General features: G+C 37.6%; 1 protein-coding gene across 3 annotated transcripts in view; it reads left to right on the top strand.

Moving 5' to 3' along the window:
- Positions 1–21,851, top strand: part of EPM2A (EPM2A glucan phosphatase, laforin) — a 99,482-nt gene that overhangs the window by 9,640 nt on the left and 67,991 nt on the right. The window contains exon 2 of one of the 3 annotated variants that reach the window (XM_045805285.2): positions 2,226–2,324. The exons of the other annotated variants lie outside the window; for them this stretch is intronic. Coding sequence (XP_045661241.1) covers positions 2,226–2,324 — 99 coding nt within the window. The remainder of the gene's footprint in view (positions 1–2,225; positions 2,325–21,851) is intronic. 3 annotated transcript variants of the gene reach the window in all.

Genomic DNA, 21,851 nt, shown 5'->3' with positions numbered 1-21,851 from the left:
GAGAAGGGAAATGACAGAGAATGAGAACAAATGGAGAGGTGAATTATGACTCTATTTACTCCAAGGGATTCTTCTCTTGATATTCTCTCATCCTGCCCCCCCTTTTTCTTCAGAGTATTCACTGAATGTGTTATATCAGCCAAAACGACCAGAAGTTTTAACAACATCAAGAAGGATATTCAAACTAAAATGAAAGGCATTTTTTTCCCTCTCTTGGATCAAAACCAGTTATATCAGACAGAGGACAATAATCCAGGAGTAGATATTACTGCAGTTTCTTATTCCGTCTCCCCAGCACCTGATCTTCCATCATTTGCCAGTGAGTTAATGGGAGCTGAAATGAAAATGCTTGCTGCTTTTAGATGATTTGTTCCTGTCCCCTAGAAGCAGAATGAGGTTCTAATTTTAGGAAAAGTTAAAGAAAATATTGTTGCATGCTCACACAGTGGGGAAGGAGAAAAGTTATGAACATTTCTTTTTTTTCAAAAGGCAGTAAAGCAACTACAATCTTAACAATGTTCTTTGGGGCTCCCGTGGAGAGAAAATAATCAGTTGGATAAAGCATTAGTTTAAACAAGTGTAACGCATTTTACAGTGTTTAATTTGAGGAGATAAAATGCATATAGTGGAGATTTTATACTTCACTAAATATGTTTCTTTGTGTAAAGATAATGCTCATGAGTATTTGGGATGTGAGTGTGAATGAGGGAAAGATTTACAAATTGGATTTGTAGAAGGCCAGACAATGGATGGGTAGCTTAATGAGATGAGAAAAGTCTGAGAACATTTCAGCTTCTGCAAGCGAGATGGGCTCAGCTGGCAGGTCAGGTCTGGCTCGCTGGGCTTCCACGAGGTGCGAGAGATGGCTCTGTGTCTTTGGACCGTCATGGGTGCCAGGGCTTCCGAACTGGAAAGCTCATTAAAATGTTTTATTATTCCAAGATCATCCTCAACTTGAATATCGTTACCTGGAAAATGTTCTGTTTTCTGCTCCGATGGTGGGATCCTGGGCTGTGTCCAGCTAGCTCAGGTCTGTATTACAGCCAGTATACACTGAGTGAGAAGCTTGACATTTTCCGTACTATGACCTTCATGTTTTTAAATGTTAAATCATAATGTCACATTAACATAACACAGAGCTTGATCCTGAATTTTTGCTAATTAAACCATAGAGAATTAGAGAAATGGTTACTATGAAATCATTTTCTTTTCAGTTTAGTTCTAAAAGGCACTATATTATGTCCATGAGCAAAGAAAAATTTTATCAATGTTTCACCCATGATTGCCAAAATTTCTGGACATTATATTTGTAGATTTTATGAACTATTTGTACCTTTGATAAAAGTTAATATGACATTTAAATTCATGTCTTATGTCATAAATTACCAATTTATTACCTTCTTCATTGATTGAAATCACTAAAAATCTATCTATTTGATGAGCATGACAACCATCCTAGAATAATTACAGAATTGGAGAAATTTTGAACTCCCACACACAGAAGACTATATTTGGGGGTTACACTGTTATTTCCATGATCTTAGATTTGGAACTATTCTAAATATCATCTACTGAATTCTGAGGTTGTGCAAATTATGAATGTTGAATACAAGAAGACATTGGTTTAAAGTGTTGCTTTAATACTAGTTCAGAATAATTATGAGAAAGCATTGAGCTAATACATGTGAACATTCTTTGTAAATGGAAGTAATAATTATTTTGTACTAAAAATATTGACAATATTTTGTCATTGGCTTATTTATGTTTATCATTTTTCGGTGATACTTCACATTTATTTGTAATGAAGGGGTATCCCATAAAAATTTTATTAGAAAAGCAGTTTACTCCTGAGCTGTGTATACATTTTTGCAAAGGCTTCAGTCTTCACTTACTTAATCTGTTTAGAAATTTGAATCTGCAATTTTCACTTGATGATGTCTTTTGATTGTGGTTGAATAGGTTTTATTATTTTTCAGAGAGATGCACTTAGAATTCATTAGTGAATCAATCTAATTAGATGTGAGGAATGTAGAAAGATATAACCCAAATCAGACTTTAAAAAAGGGAACTCTTTTGGGTACTGTGCTATCACAAAGGTGAAAAAAATGCCATGAAAATAAAAATGTATTAGTTTCATTAAAGCTCACATTTTATTATTGTTTAAAACCTTATTTTGGTATTAGCCATTGAGAAAGGGTGTCTATAATTTTCCTTTCCTCGTTTAGGTAAAAACCCTAAGAAATCAGAAGAGGTATTTGATTCATCTATTCAACTCATTTTACACACAATTATGAGGCTCAGTTATCTATCCACCTGGCATTGTGGTAAGTGCTGGGAAACGATGAAAAATTCACAGCTCTTGAGTTTAAGAGATTTACATTCTAGCTGAGAAAAAAAAAACATCATCAAGGAAGGACGATAACAGAAATCTGAAAATCTATATGCAGTGGAGTGGAAGAAGTTCATCCCTGTCATCAGGAGTGGGAGAGGGGTTGAGGAAGTCTTTATGGAGGGGATAGTATTTTAAACTTGGTATTTAAAGAAAAACAAGATCTTCTTTCGTGATTTTTTTCTGTAATTATGAAAATAAAAACAACACAATCATTCTTCAAGATCTGTCTGATGTGAATCCAAAAGGAAATTGGTGCTTTGACTTGATCTTCTATGAGTGAGAATCCTGGTTTTATTAAAGTGACAAGGGAAAAGCCAGAGTCTGGGGGTTCAAAGGCATTTAAGTGTTTAAGCCTTTTGTGGTGATGGGTGGCGTTCAGGGTTTTTGGGAGAGGAATGCTGAGGGACAGTGCTGGGGGCCAGCTGGTGAGGAAGGTGGGGGTGGGGACTGCGGGAAGCAGGGGGGCAGCGCTTATGGGGTGGTGAGTAGGGCCTTCTCTCTTGAGGCCTGGAAGACTGGGCCAGGGTCACCCTCATCTCACTGCTTTGTTATTTGGACCACTGCTGTTGACATCTTTTCTTTTTCTTCAAATGTGGCTCGGGTAACTCTCTAGCGAATTTCTTAGATACACCACTGATTCCCTGACCTGATTGAGCATTAGGATCACCTGGTGAGCTTTTGAAACATGCAGAATAGGTATCCTTGAGTCAATCACAGACTTAACAGAATCTCCAAAGATGGAGCCTGGAAATCCGTATTTTTAAGAGTTTTATTGAGATACAATTCACATATCATAAAGTTCACCCCTTTAAAGCATAAAACTGAACGGTTTTTAGTATATTTACAAAGTCAATGTGAATTATCCAACATCTTCACCACTCCAAAAGGAAATTCTGTATTCATTACTAATCAGTCCCCATTTCTCCCTCCGCCATCCTCCGGCAAATGTAGTAATGTACTTCCAGTATCTATGAATTTGTCTAGTCTGAATATTTTGTATAAATGGAACCATGCAACATGTGGCTCCTTGTAACTGGCTATACATGCTTCATTCATACTTTTATTGCTGAGTAATAATTCATTGTGTGGTATACCATATTCCATTTATTCGTTCATCAGTTGATGGACATATGGGTTATTTTCACTTTTGAATAATGCTGCTATGAACTTTTGCAGAGACATGTTTTCACATCTTTATTTATTTGTTTGTTTGTTTGTTTTCACTTCTTTTGGGTATATATCCAGAAGTGGAATTGCTGAGTCATGGTAACTCCATGGTTTATCATCCGAGGAACTGTTTTCCAAAGTGACTATCATTTTATATTCCCACCAACACTGCATGAGAACTTCAGTTTCCCCATATCCTTCACAACACTTGTTATTGCCTGTATTTCAATTTTAACCATCCCAGGGGATGTGAAGTATCTCATTATGGCCTTGATTTGCATTTCTCTGATAACTGATAGATAATGTTGAACCTCTTTTCATGTGCCTATTGGCCATATGTCAACCAAGGGATACTCATTTGTGAATGTATCTTCTTGGAGAAATAAATATGTATTTATATCTGTCCATCTTTAATTGGGTTATTTGTCTTTCAGTTGCTGCATTGTAAGATCCCTTGTTTTTTAAAAATCTATGCCTGGTGGCTATACAGATAATACTTGAATGGGCAGTAGGAGACTAGGGTAGGCCACTGACATACCTAACTTGGGCTGAACATTGAAGCCTTTACCTTGAAATGCATGAATTGCATTGTATGGTACTTTACTTTGCTATAAACAAGTAAGGCATAATGGTTTAATGGTGACTTAATGGAATTTTCTGTTAGGTACGTTTCTCTTCCTTGGCCAACCCTACTATTACCAAGTCCATCTTTCTGTGCACTTCTATTACGTTTAGGTGCTCTATGAGCCTCTTTCCTCAGATCACCTCTTATCTTAAACTGCATTCTTCCTTTCAAAGAATTGTCTCTGATCTTGTGATGAAACAGCCCTAGCCCTAAGCTCTCTTCTGGACTGACAGAGTCTACTGTCTATAAGACTTTTTCATCTGGATGTCCTGTAAGTCCTGTAAACTCAATATATCAAAACCTCAGCTACTGAGCAATCTTCACAGAGCTTTTTTTTTCTGTGTTTCTGATTTAAAAACATTATCTCAATCACTTAAGTATGTGGAAGCATAACTTCTTAGGCTGAGCTGATTGCATGATGAATCCCTGAGGTATGCCAAGCATTTCCTAGTCCACATCCTTAAGAGATTTTGATTTAATAGTTCTGGTTTTGGCCAGAGATTAAGAATTTTATAGTTTCCCCAGGTGCTTTTGATAACCAGCTGGTTTGGGAGGTCACTATAAGAGATTCTGTAAGTTGAAATATTTCAGTTCTCCTTCCACCCTACCCCCAACTAACTCTTTTTATTTTCATCCTGCTGCCTCTGTTATGGTTTGGTTCCTTGGCATATCAGTGGCCTTTTACGTGGTCTAACTCCTTTGTGTCCTTTCTCTATTCAATCCTTCCTCCATGCCGCTACCAGAATTATCTTTCTAAAATACAGATTGGGTAATATCACATGTGCAATTAAAAATTCTTTGATGAGTTCTTATTTCCTATAAAATAAATCCAAACTTCTTACTATGACCTCTGAGCTTCCTCACAATTGCGTACTTCTGTCTGCACTTCTGCCACTTCCTGAAAACAGTCTAAGTTTCAGCCACCCAGACTCTTATTTTCCCTACCATTTCATGCAACTCTTTGATAGTGTCTTGCCCTTTTCTTCGATTTCTGTCACAACTGTGGCAGTCTTAGGTCTGCAGTGAACCATGCTTCAGTATTCCGTTGATTTTGGTGGAGTAACATGAAAACCAATCAGAGGTGGGTTCTTCAAATAATTTATATTTATTATATAATTTTTAAATACAACAAATGATTATACAATGTAAAGTTATTGGGCGTATCTAAACCAAACCTGATTAATGCACAACACTCACACGTGCACATACCTATTTCTTTGGATTAGGGATATAGGGGATTAGTATCCTAATCTCCATGGGGTGTCTGTCATGGTCCATTAGTGGCATTGTAGGAAAGATCCCTTTCTTCTTTTCCGGCAGCCGATGAGGCCATCAGAGTTGATTGGATTCAGTATGAAGACTTTCATTAGAGCCCCTGGTCAGAGACTTAACCTTCCAGCATTAGCAGAGGGAAGGAATAGTATTCACCCCTCCAGCCGGAGTATGTCTTACTGAGCTATGAAAATAGCACGGAGTTTAGTGAGTTCACGTGGTTTGGTCATATATATGATTAGTGCATATGCTGCCTCTGTTGCCTCCACTCAACCGCTTGTGACTTTTATATAGATTTAAGTTAGGCAACTCAAATGTGTTGATTCTAGATATAATTTGTGTACATTTGGCTCTGATGCCCCCACATACGTGGCTATAGTTTTATTTATATGTACATTAAGCAACCCTGACTTGTGGCTTCTGATCAGATGTGGTATCCTTCATTAGACACAGGCAACTTTCATGAATTTTTTTTTTAAAGATTTTATTTATTTGAAAGAGAGAGAGCAAGCGAGTGAGAGAGCACAACAGGGGGGAGGGGCAACGGGAGAGGGAGAAGCAGACTCCTGGCCAAGCAAGGAGCCCAATGCAGGGCTTGATCCCAGGACCCTGGGATCATGACCTGAGTCCAAGACAGATGCTTAACCAACTGAGCCACCCAGATACCCCAACTTTCATGAATTTACATTGATAAAATTCTATGTCAATACTGGGGCTTAGAGCCATAAGTCAAAATTATAAACATTCTAAGTACCTTTCTGTCTACTTGTTTAATACATACTCATGTATATCTCCCACATCTGATGCCTGCACATTCCAAGTCCTCTAGCCTTCTATGATAACCCTTTCTTTTAACATTTAAGTAAAATTGCTTGAGTTCCTATCTGACATACTGAGAGATCTTACCTCTTTCCTCTATGTTACCTAGAACCACCTTTCCTCAGCATATTTGGAAAAGTTGGGTGTGACATACTGCTATTATTTACCAATGTCCACATCCTCTCCCTGTGGATGGATTATTCTTCTTTGCCCTATTGAAGAAGAAAATCTTTGTCATATGGCTTATTTTGGTCAATAAAATATAACAGGAAATGATGTATGTCACTTCCTGTTGCTTTGCTGTACTCTTTTCTCTCTGCCAAGAGATTATTATCGATGTTCCAAATAGTGACTGCTCTGTCTGACGGTCTCAGTGTGAAGATGATGAAAATGTGAAGAATGGCCCTTACTTAGCCAGTCTACATTGAACTCTAGTGTGAGCAAGAAGTAAACCTTTGCTCTTCTGTGCTACCTGATGACTTGGGTGTTTAGTATCATAGCATGTCCTAGGATCTAAAACAATGCCTAGTGTTTGGCAGGTGTTCATTAAATACTTGATGAATGAATGAACTTGAGCAAGGCACTTTCCAGATGTCTCACATTGGTATACTCATGCCCTCTGTGTTCCCATCTTCAGTATGGTTCTGGACTTGTGAGTTTGTAGCCCAGCATAGAAATGCATCATTGTCTTAAAGCAGCATTTTTTCTAAAAGATATTTGAGGGGAAAAAACCCATTATTTCAAATTGAAGAAGACATGTGATATAGAATAGACCACAACCTCACAGGAATATTTATGTATGTATGTATATATATTTTTAGATTTTATTTGTCTGTTTGACAGAGCGAGCACAAGCAGGGGGAGCGTCAGGCAGAGGTAGAGGGAGAAGCAAGCTCTCCACAGACCAGGGAGCCTGATGCAGGGCTGGATCCCAGGACCCTGAGATCATGACCTGAGCCGAAGGCAGACGCCTAACCGACTGAGCCACCCAGGTGCCCCTCACAGGAATTTTTAAAGGAAAAATACAAATCTTTAAAGAATTTTCGTGGTGGTAGAGTACTGCATCAAGCTATGTTCCTGAGACCACTTGGAAATGTTTGAGAAGCTGTGATAATTTTTGAGTCCCCGTTTTCTCTTCTTGGAAATACAGTGTCTAGATGAGAGCAGTCAAAGGCTTCTTAGGAGGGGCTGCCAGGTGGAAGCAGCAGTGAATTGGGAGCCCGGGGCCTTGGGCTCCAGTGTTTGCTTTGCTACTGAATATGCATAGGACTCTGTCAAGTCATTTAATTGACTAGAACCTCAGACTCGGGAAAAGATGTACTCAACCAACTGCTCTCTGTACCACTGGATTTTATTTTTGAGGAATAATGTACTTGAAACTACTTTGAAAATTATTAAGCTCTATCATTCCAATTGAAAATTGATAGGAAATTCTTCCAATCTTTCCAAATTTGAAGATTTTATGTATGTTATAATTCCACTGGGTGGCAGTATTTCACTTGTACTCTAATTCTGTAGTTTGTCTATAATCTCAAAGAGTTCAGTCACAATCTCATTCTCTCCCAACCTTATCTTTCCGCTTTTTCATCCTATGCACTCCCTATCTCCCAAAACAATTCTGAAAAACAGTTACCATCCATTTAAAAAAGATATAATGACATAAATGTGAGGATAACCACCCGAAGACCTCAGTTTATCCAGAACTTCTGCTTCGTTTGGGAAGAAGTGTTAGAAAGCTTAATTTTGCTCAGATGTAAGCAAATTACTTTAATATAGGTAATTAAAACCAGTTAAAAATCACCTACGAAAATCTTGCCATTGGCTTTTGTGGTGAATGCTTTCACAATTATTTTGTTCAATAAACTCACGTAGACAGTTCGACGGATAATACCATGGATGCTTATTTATTTTATCCCTTGTATTGTAAGATCATAAAATTGTTATACTGATTCTTTTGATGTCTATGATATGTTTCAGAAACACTTTGTCATGGCTCCCTATCAGTTAACTCTGCCAGAATTTCTTAGAGAATTAATTCTACAAGATGAGTTTAAGACAAGTACCCTTATAAAGCTTGGTAAGTGATTCCTTGCTGACTTGTGTTGATACTGAGGCTTCAATGTAAGTGGTGGGCTAGGTCTACTAGACTCGTCTTGTCCTGTTGCACGGAAAAAATAAAAACTCCTTAGCAACATAATGGCATGCTAGTTTTCACTTGTAAGGAGACTGTTGATACAATTTTTAAATGCCTGCAATTACTGCATTCTATACAAGAGAAGGTAGCTGCTTTGAAAAAATTAGGCTGTTTATAAAACTTGATGTAGATAGAGAAATCTTCATTTTTAAATGGTGGTATTTGATAGCAAATTTTAATTTTGTCCCAAGTAAGTCTTTGCTGTTTTCAGGGAGGAAAAAAAGAATAAATAAATAAAAAAAGATGGTTGTCTAAACTTGAATTGATAAGTTAATGAAAATTTCATCTCTTTCTCTGATGGCCGTAATTATAAAGCACAATTCCTTTTTTCTAGTATACATAATAATGATAAGGTGTATGCACTGTGTGCATGAGTATTGAAACAATTTTTTTGAGGAAGATTATCTGTAGCCTTGCACTGATTCTCAAAGGGACTTATGACCCGCAAAAAGTAAAAAAAGTACCCTGACATTTCACCATCATTAACATATTTTTAAGTAGCTTTAAATTTGCTTTAGAAGTCTTACCTCATCAGGTAACAGTCCTGATTTGTATAAGGAGGAAAATGGAGAAACAGTGCATCTTAGTTTCAGTAAAGTATTTTAGAACAATCTCCCGATTTTTTTGTCCACAAATTAGAAAGTAGCGGCTGGGTAATAGGTTAGTTAGGTGGATTCATGCAAGTTGAACAACTGAGCCTAATGTGCCCAGATTGATGAACCAGTAGAACAAGAGGGTGAGTGCAAGTGGCTTGTTACACTCACTTTATTCTAGATCCTTTCCTGCTAAATCTTATCAGTAATTTAGGAGGCATGCTTATCAAATTTCCTGATAATAGATAACTGGGAGAGATAGTGGCTATTTTGTTTGAGAGAGCAGTATTCAAAATATGAAGTCCTCAAACGAGGAATAAACCAAGAAGAAAATAAAAGTCAAGTCTTGTATTTGCATGAATAAGTTATTGTATAAAAATAGAGAACTAGAGAAATTTGCCTTGAGAACAATTCAAAGTGAAAAGATTTGGGAGTTTCAATTAGTTTAGGTTTTAGGGAGAAGCTGGCATGGTTTGTGCAGAAATTGGTCAGAATTTATAACATAGGTGAGTTGTCAAAAAAATCAGGGGCTTTGTCTTTGGAACATGAGCCCACATGGAGTTACTGTAGTCTTGTCTTGAAACACACAGGTCTGAAAAAGCTGTTGTTGACACAATTTGAGCTCATTTTGGGATATACCAGTTTTGTAAGTCAGTGTACAGTTTGCAAATAGACAAGAAGGACTGGAAGAAATATGAGAGGAATAATAGTAGTTATGAGTTCTTACTGAATGCCAGCTGTGGGAGGTCCTCTGTTAAATCCTTTAAATGGATTATCTAATAGAATTCCCTCCCAACAACCCTGTGAAGTAGATACTACTAGGATTCCTTTTCCAGAAATGAGACAGTGGAGGCACAGATTGCTTAAATGAATGTCTCATTACTATTTACAGACAGGAAGCAGTAGAGCTTGGAGTGGAGTCCCAGTCTGGATTGTGAGCCCATGCGTTTAATTGCTCTACTAGACTGTCTTCTAGAAGAGGAGTATCATGGAGCCAACAGGGGGAAGATTTAACAGAGAGTGGTCACTATCTTTAAATGCTGCAGGCACGTAAAGAAAGTTGAAAAATCAATCTGACAGGAGATGACTTCATTTCAAGTTTTTTCAGTGGAGTGTTGAGGGCAGATTTCAAATCGTAGTGCCCTGAAGAGTAAACATTGAAGGAGGGTATATTTGGTGAGGACAGGGCCAGTCAGGGGAAAGATAAGGTTATAAGAGGCGATGGCGGGCAGCCCACAGGAAAACTGGAAGTGGAGGCTTGGGGGAGGTTTATGGCTAGAAATGGAAGGAGGAGATTTTCAGTATAGTAAAGAGATTCTACAAACCAAACATACCAGGAACTAGACGAATAATCTGTCTTTTGTGCAGTTTTCCAGAGTGTAAAGTACATTAAAATGCTTTTAGTTTTGGGGCACCTGGGTGGCTCAGTCGGTTAAGTATTCGACTCTTGGTTTTGGCTCTACTCATGATCTCAGGGTCCTGAGATTAAGCCACAGTTGGGCTCTGCACTCTTTGGAGGAGTCCGCTTGGGATTCTTACCCCCTCCCTCTGCCCTTCCCCACACTCGCACACGCGCCCCTGCACACACATACTCTCTTTCTCTAAAATAAATAAATAAATCTTCAAAAAAATGGTTTTAGGGGCACCTGGGTGGTTCAGTCAGTTAAATGTCTGCCTTCAGCTCAGGTCATGATTCCAGGGTCCTGGGATCAAGCCCAGCATCGGACTCTCTGCTCAGCAGGGAGCCTGCTTCTCCGTCTGCCTGCTGCCTCCCCCCTCACTTGTGTTCTCTCTCTCCCCCTCTCTGTCAAATAAATAAATAAAATCTTTAAAAAGTGATTTTAGTTTTACTGTTGATTTATTTAAAAATACTTTACAATTCACATTTAAGGCATTGAGAACTTTTGAATGAAATCTGGTAGAGCCGTGATACTTACAGAATGTGGTTTCTCCTCTAAAATGGTTTGCTGGAGGAAGATGACATGGTCGGACCTATCATAATCACCATCGGTGGCCTAATTATTAGCATTTGTTTCCCCTCTCACTTTCCTTGCCTAACAGAACCCTGATTTGTTTTGGTAGCACTGGGGACGGATCCTTATTGCTTTAATCTGTGCGGTGCCCTTATTCCCCTGGGCTAGCAGCTTTTCTGAGGATACCTGTGTCACCTAGTTCTGGCTAATGAGATGTAAGAAGTCTTTTACGTGAGGTTCCCAGGAAAGCTTTCACTTTCCTCATGAAGAGGAACAGAGATTCTTCGTCCTTTTTCATGGCTAGAAAGTGGAGTGTCCAGACATGATGCCTAGAGGTCACCCTTTGAACATGAGGTGACAAGTATGACAACAAGGTCAATGTGTGAAGGATGGCAAAGCGGATGTTTAGAAAGCACTTGGTATTACATCAGTTTGGGGCTGCCAGGCTTTACACTTCTGGTGATGAGAGAGAGAGAGACCCGTACTCCTTGAAGTCACTGTTGGTCAGATTTTGTGTTGATTGCATCAGACAAAGTCCTGAGACAAGCAAAATCCTTCTTCAGCTGTCTCTTTACCTATGTAGTTTATGCCTGTAGTAACTTTTAAGATAATCTTTCTAACTGACCATCTTTTATTTTTTTACAGCCTGTAATGTCTCATTAAAAGGGTTGAAAACAATATGGCTTATCAGTTTCAGAAACAATTTGGTCTTTAAAAACTATATCTGACCACTCTATTCTCTATGTCAATTAGCTGTGCATTTCTAATTTCTTTCTAATAACTAGAGTGGTGCCTACATGATGTTTGCATGAACTCTGTCATATCAAAAAATATCTGTGCTGGGGCGCCTGGGTGGCACAGCGGTTAAGCGTCTGCCTTCGGCTCAGGGCGTGATCCCGGCGCTGTGGGATCGAGCCCCACATCAGACTCCTCCGCTAGGAGCCTGCTTCTTCCTCTCCCACTCCCCCTGCTGTGTTCCCTCTCTCGCTGGCTGTCTCTATCTCTGTCAAATAAATAAATAAAATCTTAAAAAAAAATATCTGTGCTGTGGGAGAAACCAAGTCATAAAGCCATTAGAGATGGTTTTCACTTCAGAAATAGGTCAGTTCAAGGGAATGCTTTATTAAACCACTTGTCTCACATTCTAGATAATCTTAATTGAAGAGAGATTTTATGAGAAAATATTTACTTACTGTGAAACTGCTGAAATGTGTGTCTGCCTGGTTAGGAAGAGGTTAAATGTGAAATAACCCTCAATGTTCTTCAGAGTTCCTGGGATGAATAGGATTATTTTGTGTTCTTTGCATCTAAATGTACACACTCTTGAGATATGGCGGCTGGGGAAGGTTATCACCTTCTGCTCTGCATTGTTTGGCATAAAGTACACAAAGATAGGTGATATGGGAGCTTTTGTAGCGGGTGTGAAGGTATGAAAAATGAAGTAGTGAAATCTGGCTGGAAGCATTTTCTTCATGTAGTGAGTTTAATACTAATATAGATGCTTTATCTATTTTTGGAGTGTGACTTGGATTTATGTTCAGATGATGAAACACAGTGGAATTTCTAGTCAATTCTAGGAGTGCTATGGAGAGAAAAAATGCCCTGCCAGTATAAAAACAACAAAAATCTAGACACTACCATAAAAATTGTTTAAATGACAGTGGGAAAATCAACATTTAAAAATTATGAGAGCAATTAAACAAACATTTATTAAACACATGAATAAACATCTCGGCATGTGACATAGAAAGGAAACGCATTATCCAGCAAATATATCCAATTATGCAGAGATGGAGCATTTTAATATGCCGATCTTCTTTAATCCCTTGAGTCATGGCATAATTAGCTACCAAAAGATTTGATCACTTCAAATCAGATGGTCAAATCTTTTGGCTTTGCTCTTGACTATCATCACATTGAATGAGTTATTAATAATTCATTCTTGGTGCTTTGAGTCAAGCCTAACAAGAATAATCTAAGTTTCAGCTTTTCTCTAAAAATTATATAAGGAGAGCTCTGTTATTGTATTTAATTTTAAATAGAAGTATAATTTCCTGGTTATGCCATTATTTGGGATACTTTTCAAGTGATGCCTCAATCCTTGAGATGCTTCCCATTTTCAGATGTGTGTGTCATCATGAATCACTAATTAATATAAATCTTCCACATTAAAAAAAAATCTGACTTCTTAAACAATGGCTAGAGAAGTGGGAACTGATTCTCTGCTTTTGCAAGTCAGTTGTTTTTACAATGCTTGCTTTAGAATTTGGTAAGTAATATGAACCCACAATAACTTTATATTAGGTTGTCACTCTACCCACTGGAATAAACAGATTTGTTGCTATTATCTATTTCCTGCCTTGAATCATACTCATTTATACGTTGCTGTGCCCTCTGTTATGTATCCATAACATACCCTGTTGTCAGCCACACCTTGAGAGCCATCCCCGCCATCACAAATCCTTTCTTGGTAATTGTAGCTCACACTGATCCAACCATCCCCGGTTTTCAGTCTTTGCATCCATGGACGCGTTATAAATCTATCATAGTTTTCTTTCCTAGTGAGCCAGTTGCTACTTACAATACATTTCAAGATAACATTCCAGTCACCATACGTTGAAAATGGCATTGGAAAGGAAGCCCATTTGCCATTTTTGAATATTTTGTTTATGTCTTAGTATTCTATCATATGGTTTTACAATTATTTTGATCATTTAAGGCAGCTTTGTTTCATGCATTGCTTCGTGTAACCTTTGTTTAATGAACAAGGGTTCGTTCATGGTGGGAATCATGTTTTAGATTTCATTTGTCAACCTCACGTTACCACAGAACTGGATATGTAAGCACTTAATTATACTTAGATATGAACTGGATGAAACTCTAGACTATTTTGTGTATATATGGGTGCATTAGTCTGCTTGGGCTGCTATAGCAAAATGTTATAGACTGGTGACAAATGACAAAAATTTATTTTCTCACAGTTCTGGAAGCTGGAAGTCCCAGATCAGAGAGCGATCAAATTTGGTTTCTGGTGAGAACTCCTTCTGGCTTGCCAATGACTGCCTTCTCACTGTGTCCTTGTGTGGTCTTTCTTCTAGGCCTGCATGGAGAGATATCCTGGTGTCCCTTCTCCTTTTTGTAAAGACACCAGTCCTATTGGATTAGGGCCTCACCCTTATGACCTCATTTAACCTTAGTTACCTCCCTAGAGGCCCTATATCTAGATACAATCCACATTGGGGTTTGGAGCTTCAGTGTATAAATTTGGGGGAAACATAATTTAGTTCATAACAATGAAGACATTACATATTAGTAAATCTTTTAAGAAAAGAACTTTTGAATTTTTCTTTTTCTGTAAGTTTTTTTTCCCCTTTTATATTTTTTCAACCTAGCTTGATGCATTTTACCCATATCTTTCTGTAATCATGGAAATTTCCCCTTCTAATGTTTTCTGCTCTGTATGGTTGGCAGGTGTTAATTTTTTTTTCTTAGAATTGTTAGCTGGAACTAATCAAGGTTCTTCTAGGAGTTTTACTTAAAAGATCTCCTCTGGAGGCTTGGCAGAGAGTGGGTCCAAGGTTAAGCTTTATTAATCACTTCTGCTGTTCCCCTTTTTGCATACTGCAAGCTCACCTTTGAGAGGACCAACACATCATACTTGCCTACCAAACAACTGTCTCAAGGACTTTTGTTGATTATCTCATAGAAACTGAAGCATATATGAAAGGTCTTAAGTCTAATTATTAATGAGAACAATTGAGGCCAGACCTATTATATACAAAGGTATGAGCCTGCTGACTTGGAGTTCCATCAAATAATTGTCTTAGGCTGAGTGGTTCATTTTTGACTAAGGGGTCAGGTAAGTTTCTATGCCCAGAGGTACTGAAAGGATGATATTTATGTATCCCACATTTCAACTTCCTATTTTCCATAAAAATAGCAATCAGCATGAATCATTAGTCTTCTACTTTGAAAGACAATCACAAAGACACATACACATATATACACAAGTGCATGCATGCACACTTGCATGTACACACATACACACACACACACACACACACACATCTGAGCCAGGTGTTTGATTCATTACCATAATCACCCTGTCGCATTTGATATTTTCTTTCTGGTCCTCCAAACTCTAGCCCCCTTAACAAGTAATATTTTCATATCTGTAGAAAAGCCTTGTTCTCTCTAAGTCTAATTTCTGTTTTTATCATTGCTAAGTGGGCCACTTATTTGTGTTTGTAGTTATTATTATTTTTAATCAAAACCCTCAGAGCTCTTCCCAAATTTGTTGGGTTGTTTTGTACTGGATTTTTCTTAGGAGTTATTTCAGCTTTAACTCTAGGCATGGCGCTCTTAACTATATAAACCTCCCATTATTTTATTGCAGTGCTGTTATACAGAAACAGGGCTTTGTCCACCTGCCTGAGTTAGTATAGAATTTTCTTCATATCCCCGTGTAGTCATTGATTTCCTAGTTTACATTAGCCAAATAACATTGTTTTTGCCATTAGTAGGAAGTGTTGTCTACTTAGATTTTTCATTTAAGATTTGTGCATTTCTTTAATGAAATAAGGTGAAAATCTTGTAAATAAAAATGTTCTATGTAAGTCTTGTATTATTTATCATTTTCTTATTAGAGCTCATTGTTTTATTTCTTAACACTTCATTCTGTTGTGTGTGTGCAGAATATATTTATTCATATATATATGTAATTAGTCACTTTTCCTGTAGATTTGGGAGACTGGAACCTCTCTGAGATGGCTGTGTGAGCAACGAAGGTTTACATCCTCATGGTCATCCTTGACTTTGCCTTCCTGCTTCTGTTCTGCTTAGCAGATGCACCTTCTTGCAGCCCCGTTTAGGCTGCCCTGTTCTAAAGTCAAGTCAATGTAGGCAAGGAATCCAGTTTTTAAATAAATTTTTATTAGTGGACTATCTTCTCTCTCTCCACACAAGAAATTTGTGTGAGTGTAGGAGGTTATATTGGGAGTTGGGGAAGAGGAGAAGAGAGGATATAACAGGAGCGCAGACAACTTCAAATTAAATATTAAAGTGTTTGCCTTTACCTGCTCTTTGGTGTTCTGACCAGCTTGTTTTGATTATCTGCTTCACCACTGTAGTTTACTAGCTGAATCCTCTCTTCTCTTCCCTCTTGCTCCATCTCCTTCTTCTTAATCTTCACGTCTTTTTTCCCCATCCTCTCTTTCCTTGATTGCATCTGAGTCCCCTAGTCTACTAAGCAGTTCAGCTGTCTCCCTTCACTAGCCCCCAACTCAGCTATTTTCCACCATTGCATATTGCAATTTATCAAAATGCTCAATTGGAACAGGATCCACTCTTTTAAAGAGGCAGTCAGTTGAACAAATAGATTTTTTTATGTTTTATTTTGTTTTGCTTTTGCCATTAGAACAGAATATCCAAATACCAAAGAGTTGGTAATGATTATACCATGTTTGTACAGCTTTATGCACCAATAGCTTCTGAGGTAGTAACAGATGAGGCATGAGAGAGATTTGATTTGGGTGAATTACTAGCTAAAATTAGAGATTAAGGTGTGAGGTTCAGATTTTATGTTCATGTGCTAGAAATGAAAACCTCAAAGCAATTAAACTACAAAGAGGATAGAATTAAATAAAATAACATGAATAATAATTAAAATTTTAAGTGGACTACACTATCCAGTGGATTTTGCTTATGCAATATAACTTCAAAACTTCTGACGATGTAAAAAATAAACTAATTTGAACTTTGAAACTTATAAAGCTATTTGAAGTAATGTGTTGGTTCTGATTTTAAATTCTAAAGTTTCTTACTTCTCTGGTTTTTATTGGAGTGTCAGGAACCAGCCCTCTTATTCCTTCACATTTATTCACTTTATTTTAACTTACCTAATTTGCCTGGATGAAGACATAACGTGATGGCCAAATTTGCTCTAAGGAAATAGGTATTTATTGTTAATTAAATCAACCCGTTCCCACTTTTCTGCCAATAACAGATTAGTTTATCCTACCTTAGTGAGACGCTTGTATGTTTATTTATTTTAAATTAACGCTCATGAATAATTGGCAATGGCCAGCTCCAATCTGGACAGATAATTCCCATATACCTACTCTCCGCCCCAACCCATTCCCCTGCCACAAAGTTATTCCTTCAACCTCGTCACAGCATAGCCAGCTGGCGCTTTTATAAGGTAGATGAGACCCGGAAAAGTTAACTGAGCTTCTAGGCGTAATTGATCACTGTGGTATTAAACAGTATGTTACATATATTGTACTCTTAAGCCAGTCTTATGGAACAGAAAATGAATTGGAAGCCTAAAAATTTTCCAGTCTATTCGGAAAAAAACAAAACAAACACCCAAGATTTGTTTATTAAACTTTTAATTTTGAGAGAATTGTTTATTTACATGTAGTTGTTAGAAGTAATAGGGAAAGATCCTGTGTAGCTTTTATTACTTCTGTCAGTGGTAACATTTTCATTACCACAAGGATCTCCATGTTACTCTTTTATAGCCACACCGACTTTCCTCCCCCCCCCCACACCCCAGAACCCCAGGCAACCACTAATCTGTTTTCTATCTCTGTAAATGTTTTCATTTCCAGAATGTTATATACATGGAATCCTAGAGTATGTAACTTTCTGAGACTGGCATTTTTTCACTTAGCGTAATTTGTAGGAGATTCACTAGGTTGTTGCACTTATCAATAGGTCATTCATTTTTATGGCTAAATCATGGTGTTGGTGTATCATAACTTGTTAAAGCATTCGCACACTAAAAGATGTCTGGGTTGTTTCTAGGTTTTGACTGTAATAAATAAAACTACTGTAAACATTCTACAGGTTTTTGTGTAAATAAAAGTTTAGTTTCTCTGAGATAAATGCCAGGAGTAGAGTTGGTTGTATAGTTCTTGCAAGTTTGATTTATAAAAGAAATTGTCAAATATTTCCCCGGGTTGATTGTTGTTTTACATTCCTATTAGCAGTGTGTTAATTATCCAGTTTCTCCCAGTCTTGTATCCAGCATTTGGTGTTGTCACAATTTTTTGTTTTTATAAAAACAAAAAATTTTTATAGGTGTGTAGTGCTATCTCATTGTGGCTTTAATTTGTATTTTCCTTAAGGCTAGTGATATTGAACATCTTTTCAAGTACTTACTTGCCATCTGTATATGCTCTTTGGTGAAATGCCACTTTCTGTTTTTTTCCCCATATGCTAATTGGATCATCGGTTTACTTTTTGTTGAGTTTTGAGAGTACTTTAATATTCTAGATACTAGTCCTTTGTTGAGGTATATGGTTTGCCAGCATTTTTTTCTAATCTATAACTTGTTTTTGTCCCAGCAAAGTCTGTTGCAGAACAAAAGTTTATACTTTTGATGAAATCAAATTTATAAATTTTTCCTTTTTGGATTGTGCTTTTAGTGTGAAGTTTTAGAACTCAATACTGAATTTTTTTCCTATTTGCTTTGCTAAAAATTTAGTTTCACCTTTTGTATTTGAGTCCATAATCCATTTTGAGTCAGTTTTTGTTTAAGATGTAGAGGCTGAGCCCTCCATCCATTAACATGATATGTTTCTCCATTTATTAGGTCTTCTTTGATTTCTTTTATCACATTTTATGATTTTAAGCATACAAGTTGTGTACATGTTTTTCTTAGATTTATGTCTAAGTGGATGGTATTTAATTTTAATGGCTAAATGTTCATTGCTAGTACATAGAAATGCAATTTATTTTGCATGCTTACCTTTATCTTGTGGCCTTGCTAAACTCTCTTGTTCTAGGAGGTTTTAAAAAATTATTTTGTGTGTGTTTTTTTTATTTTAATGTTTTTTTATTATATTATGTTAGTCACCATACAGTATATCCCCGGTTTCGATATAAAGTTCGATGATTCATTAGTTGCGTATAACACCCAGTGCACCATGCAATACGTGCCCTCCTTACTACCCATCACCAGTCTATCCCATTTCCCCATCCCTCTCCCCTCTGAGGCCCTCAGTTTGTTTCTCATAGTCCGTAGTCTCTCATGCTTCATTCCGCCTCTGATTACCCCCTTTCTTTATCCTTTTCTTCTCCTACCGATCTTCCTAGTTCTTATGTTCCATAAATGAGAGAAACCATATGATAATTGTCTTTCTCTGCTTGACTTATTTCACTTAGCATTATCTCCTCCGGTGCCGTTCATGTTGCAGCAAATGTTGAGAACTCGTTCTTTCTGATAGCTGAGTAATATTCCATTGTATGTATGGACCACAACTTCTTTTTTTTTTTTAAAGACTTTATTTATTTATTCGACAGAGATAGAGACAGCCAGCGAGAGAGGGAACACAAGCAGGGGGAGTGGGAGAGGAAGAAGCAGGCTCATAGCAGAGGAGCCTGATGTGGGGCTCGATCCCACAACGCCGGGATCGCGCCCTGAGCCGAAGGCAGACGCTTAACCGCTGTGCCACCCAGGCGCCCCTGGACCGCAACTTCTTAATCCAGTCATCTGTTGAAGGGCATCTCGGTTCCTTCCATGATTTGGCTATTGTGGACAATGCTGCTATGAACATTGGGGTGCATATGGCCCTTCTCTTCACTATGTCTGTATCTTTGGGGTAAATACCCAGTAGTGCAATGGCTGGATCATAGGGTAGCTCAATTTTTAACTTTTTAAGGGACCTCCACACTGTTCTCCGGAGTGGCTGTACCAACTTGCATTCCCACCAACAATGTAGGAGGGATCCCCTTTCTCCACATCCTCTCCAGCAATTGTTGTTTCTTGCCTTGTCAATTTTTGCCATTCTAACTGGCGTAAGGTGGTATCTTAGTGTGGTTTTGATTTGAATTTCCCTGATGGCTAATGATTTTGAACATTTTTTCATGTGTCTGTTAGCCATTTGTATGTCATCATTGGAAAATTGTTCATATCTTCCGCCCATTTTATGATTTGTTTATTTGTTTCTCGTGTATTGAGCTTGAGAAGTTCTTTGTAGATCTTGGATACCAGTCTTTTATCTGTAGCATCATTTGCAAATATATTCTCCCATTCCGTGGGATGCCTCTTAGTTTTTTTGACTGTTTCCTTGGCTGTGTAGAAGCTTTTTATCTTGATGAAGTCCCACAAGTTCATTTTATCTTTTGTTTCTCTTGCCTTTGGAGATGTCATGAAAAAGGTTGCTTTGGCCAATGCGTAGAGGTTGCTGCCTATGTTCTCTTCTAGGATTTTGATGGATTCCTGTCTCAAATTGAGGTCTTTCATCCATTTGGAGTTTATTTTTGTGTATGGGGTGAGAGAGTGGTCAAGTTTCATTCTTTTGTATGTAGCTGTTATTATTATTGATTCCTTGGGATTTTCTTCATAGACAATCATGTCATCTGCAAATAAGTACAGTTTTCTTTCTTTATTTTTCTTATCTTTACGCCTGTGCACTATGTTGAAGAGATTGTATGGAATCGGTATTAATTCTTATTTAAGCATTTGGTAGAATTGTTCATTGAAACCACATGGGCTTTGAGATTTCTTTTTTGGGGGATTTTACAATTATGTGTCCAATATCCTTAAGAGTTATAGGGATATTCAAATTATGTATTTCATATTAAATGAGTTGTGGTAATTTGGGTTTTGAGGATGGTACATTTCATCTAAGTTGTTAAATTTATGTGTGTTTTGTTGTTTATAGTATTCTCTTATACTTTTGATGCCTGCAAGGTCTATAGTGATAGCCCTTCTTTTCTCTCTTTTCCTTCCTTCCTTTCTTCCTTTCATTCATAATTTGTGCCTTTTGTCACTTTTCTTTGCCAGTCTTGTTAGAGGTTTGCCAGTTTTAATGATCTTTTCAACAAACCAGCTCTTTGTTTCATTGATTTTCTCTAATGTTTTTCTGTTTTTAATTTCATTGATTTCCATTCTTTATTCTTTCCTTCTGTTTGCCTTGGATTTATTTTGCTCTTCTTTTTCTAATTTCTTTTTTTTAATTTTTTAAATTATATTATGTTAGTCACCATACAGTACATCCCTGGTTATTGATGTAAAGTTCGATGATTCATTAGTTACGTATAACACTCAGTGCACCATGCAATACGTGCCCTCCTTACTACCCATCACCAGCCTAAGCCATTCCCCCACCCCCCTCCTCTCGGAAGCCCTCAGTTAGTTTCTCAGAGTCATAGTCTCTCATGCTTCATTCCCCCTTCTGATTACCCCCTTTCTTTATCCCTTTCTACTACCGATCTTCCTAGTTCTTATGTTCCATAGATGAGAGAAACCATATGATAATTGTCTTTCTCTGCTTGACTTATTTCACTTAGCATTATTTCCTCCAGTGCCGTCCATGTTGCAGCAAATGTTGAGAAATCGTTCTTTTTGATAGCTGAGTAATATTCCATTATATATATGGACCACAACTTCTTAATCCAGTCATCTGTTGAAGGGCGTCTTGGCTCCTTCCACGATTTGGCTATTGTGGACAATGCTGCTATGAACAGTGGGGTGCATATGGCCCTTCTCTTCACTATGTCTGTATCTTTGGGGTAAATACCCAGTAGTGCAATGACTGGATCATAGGGTAGCTCAATTTTTAACTTTTTAAGGGACCTCCACACTGTTTTCCAGAGTGGTTGTACCAACTTGCATTCCCACCAACAATGTAGGAGGGATCCCCTTTCTCCACATCCTCTCCAGCAATTGTTGTTTCTTGCCTTGTCAATTTTTGCCATTCTAACTGGCATAAGGTGGTATCTTAGTGTGGTTTTGATTTGAATTTCCCTGATGGCTAATGATTTTGAACATTTTTTCATGTGTCTGTTAGCCATTTGTATGTCATCA

This window comes from Ursus americanus, chromosome 11 (assembly GCF_024610735.1).
Source record: "Ursus americanus isolate L20-20 chromosome 11, mUrsAme1.1.p, whole genome shotgun sequence".
NCBI classification, from domain to species: Eukaryota; Metazoa; Chordata; class Mammalia; order Carnivora; family Ursidae; genus Ursus; species Ursus americanus.
This window is presented reverse-complemented; position numbering and strand designations above follow the sequence as displayed.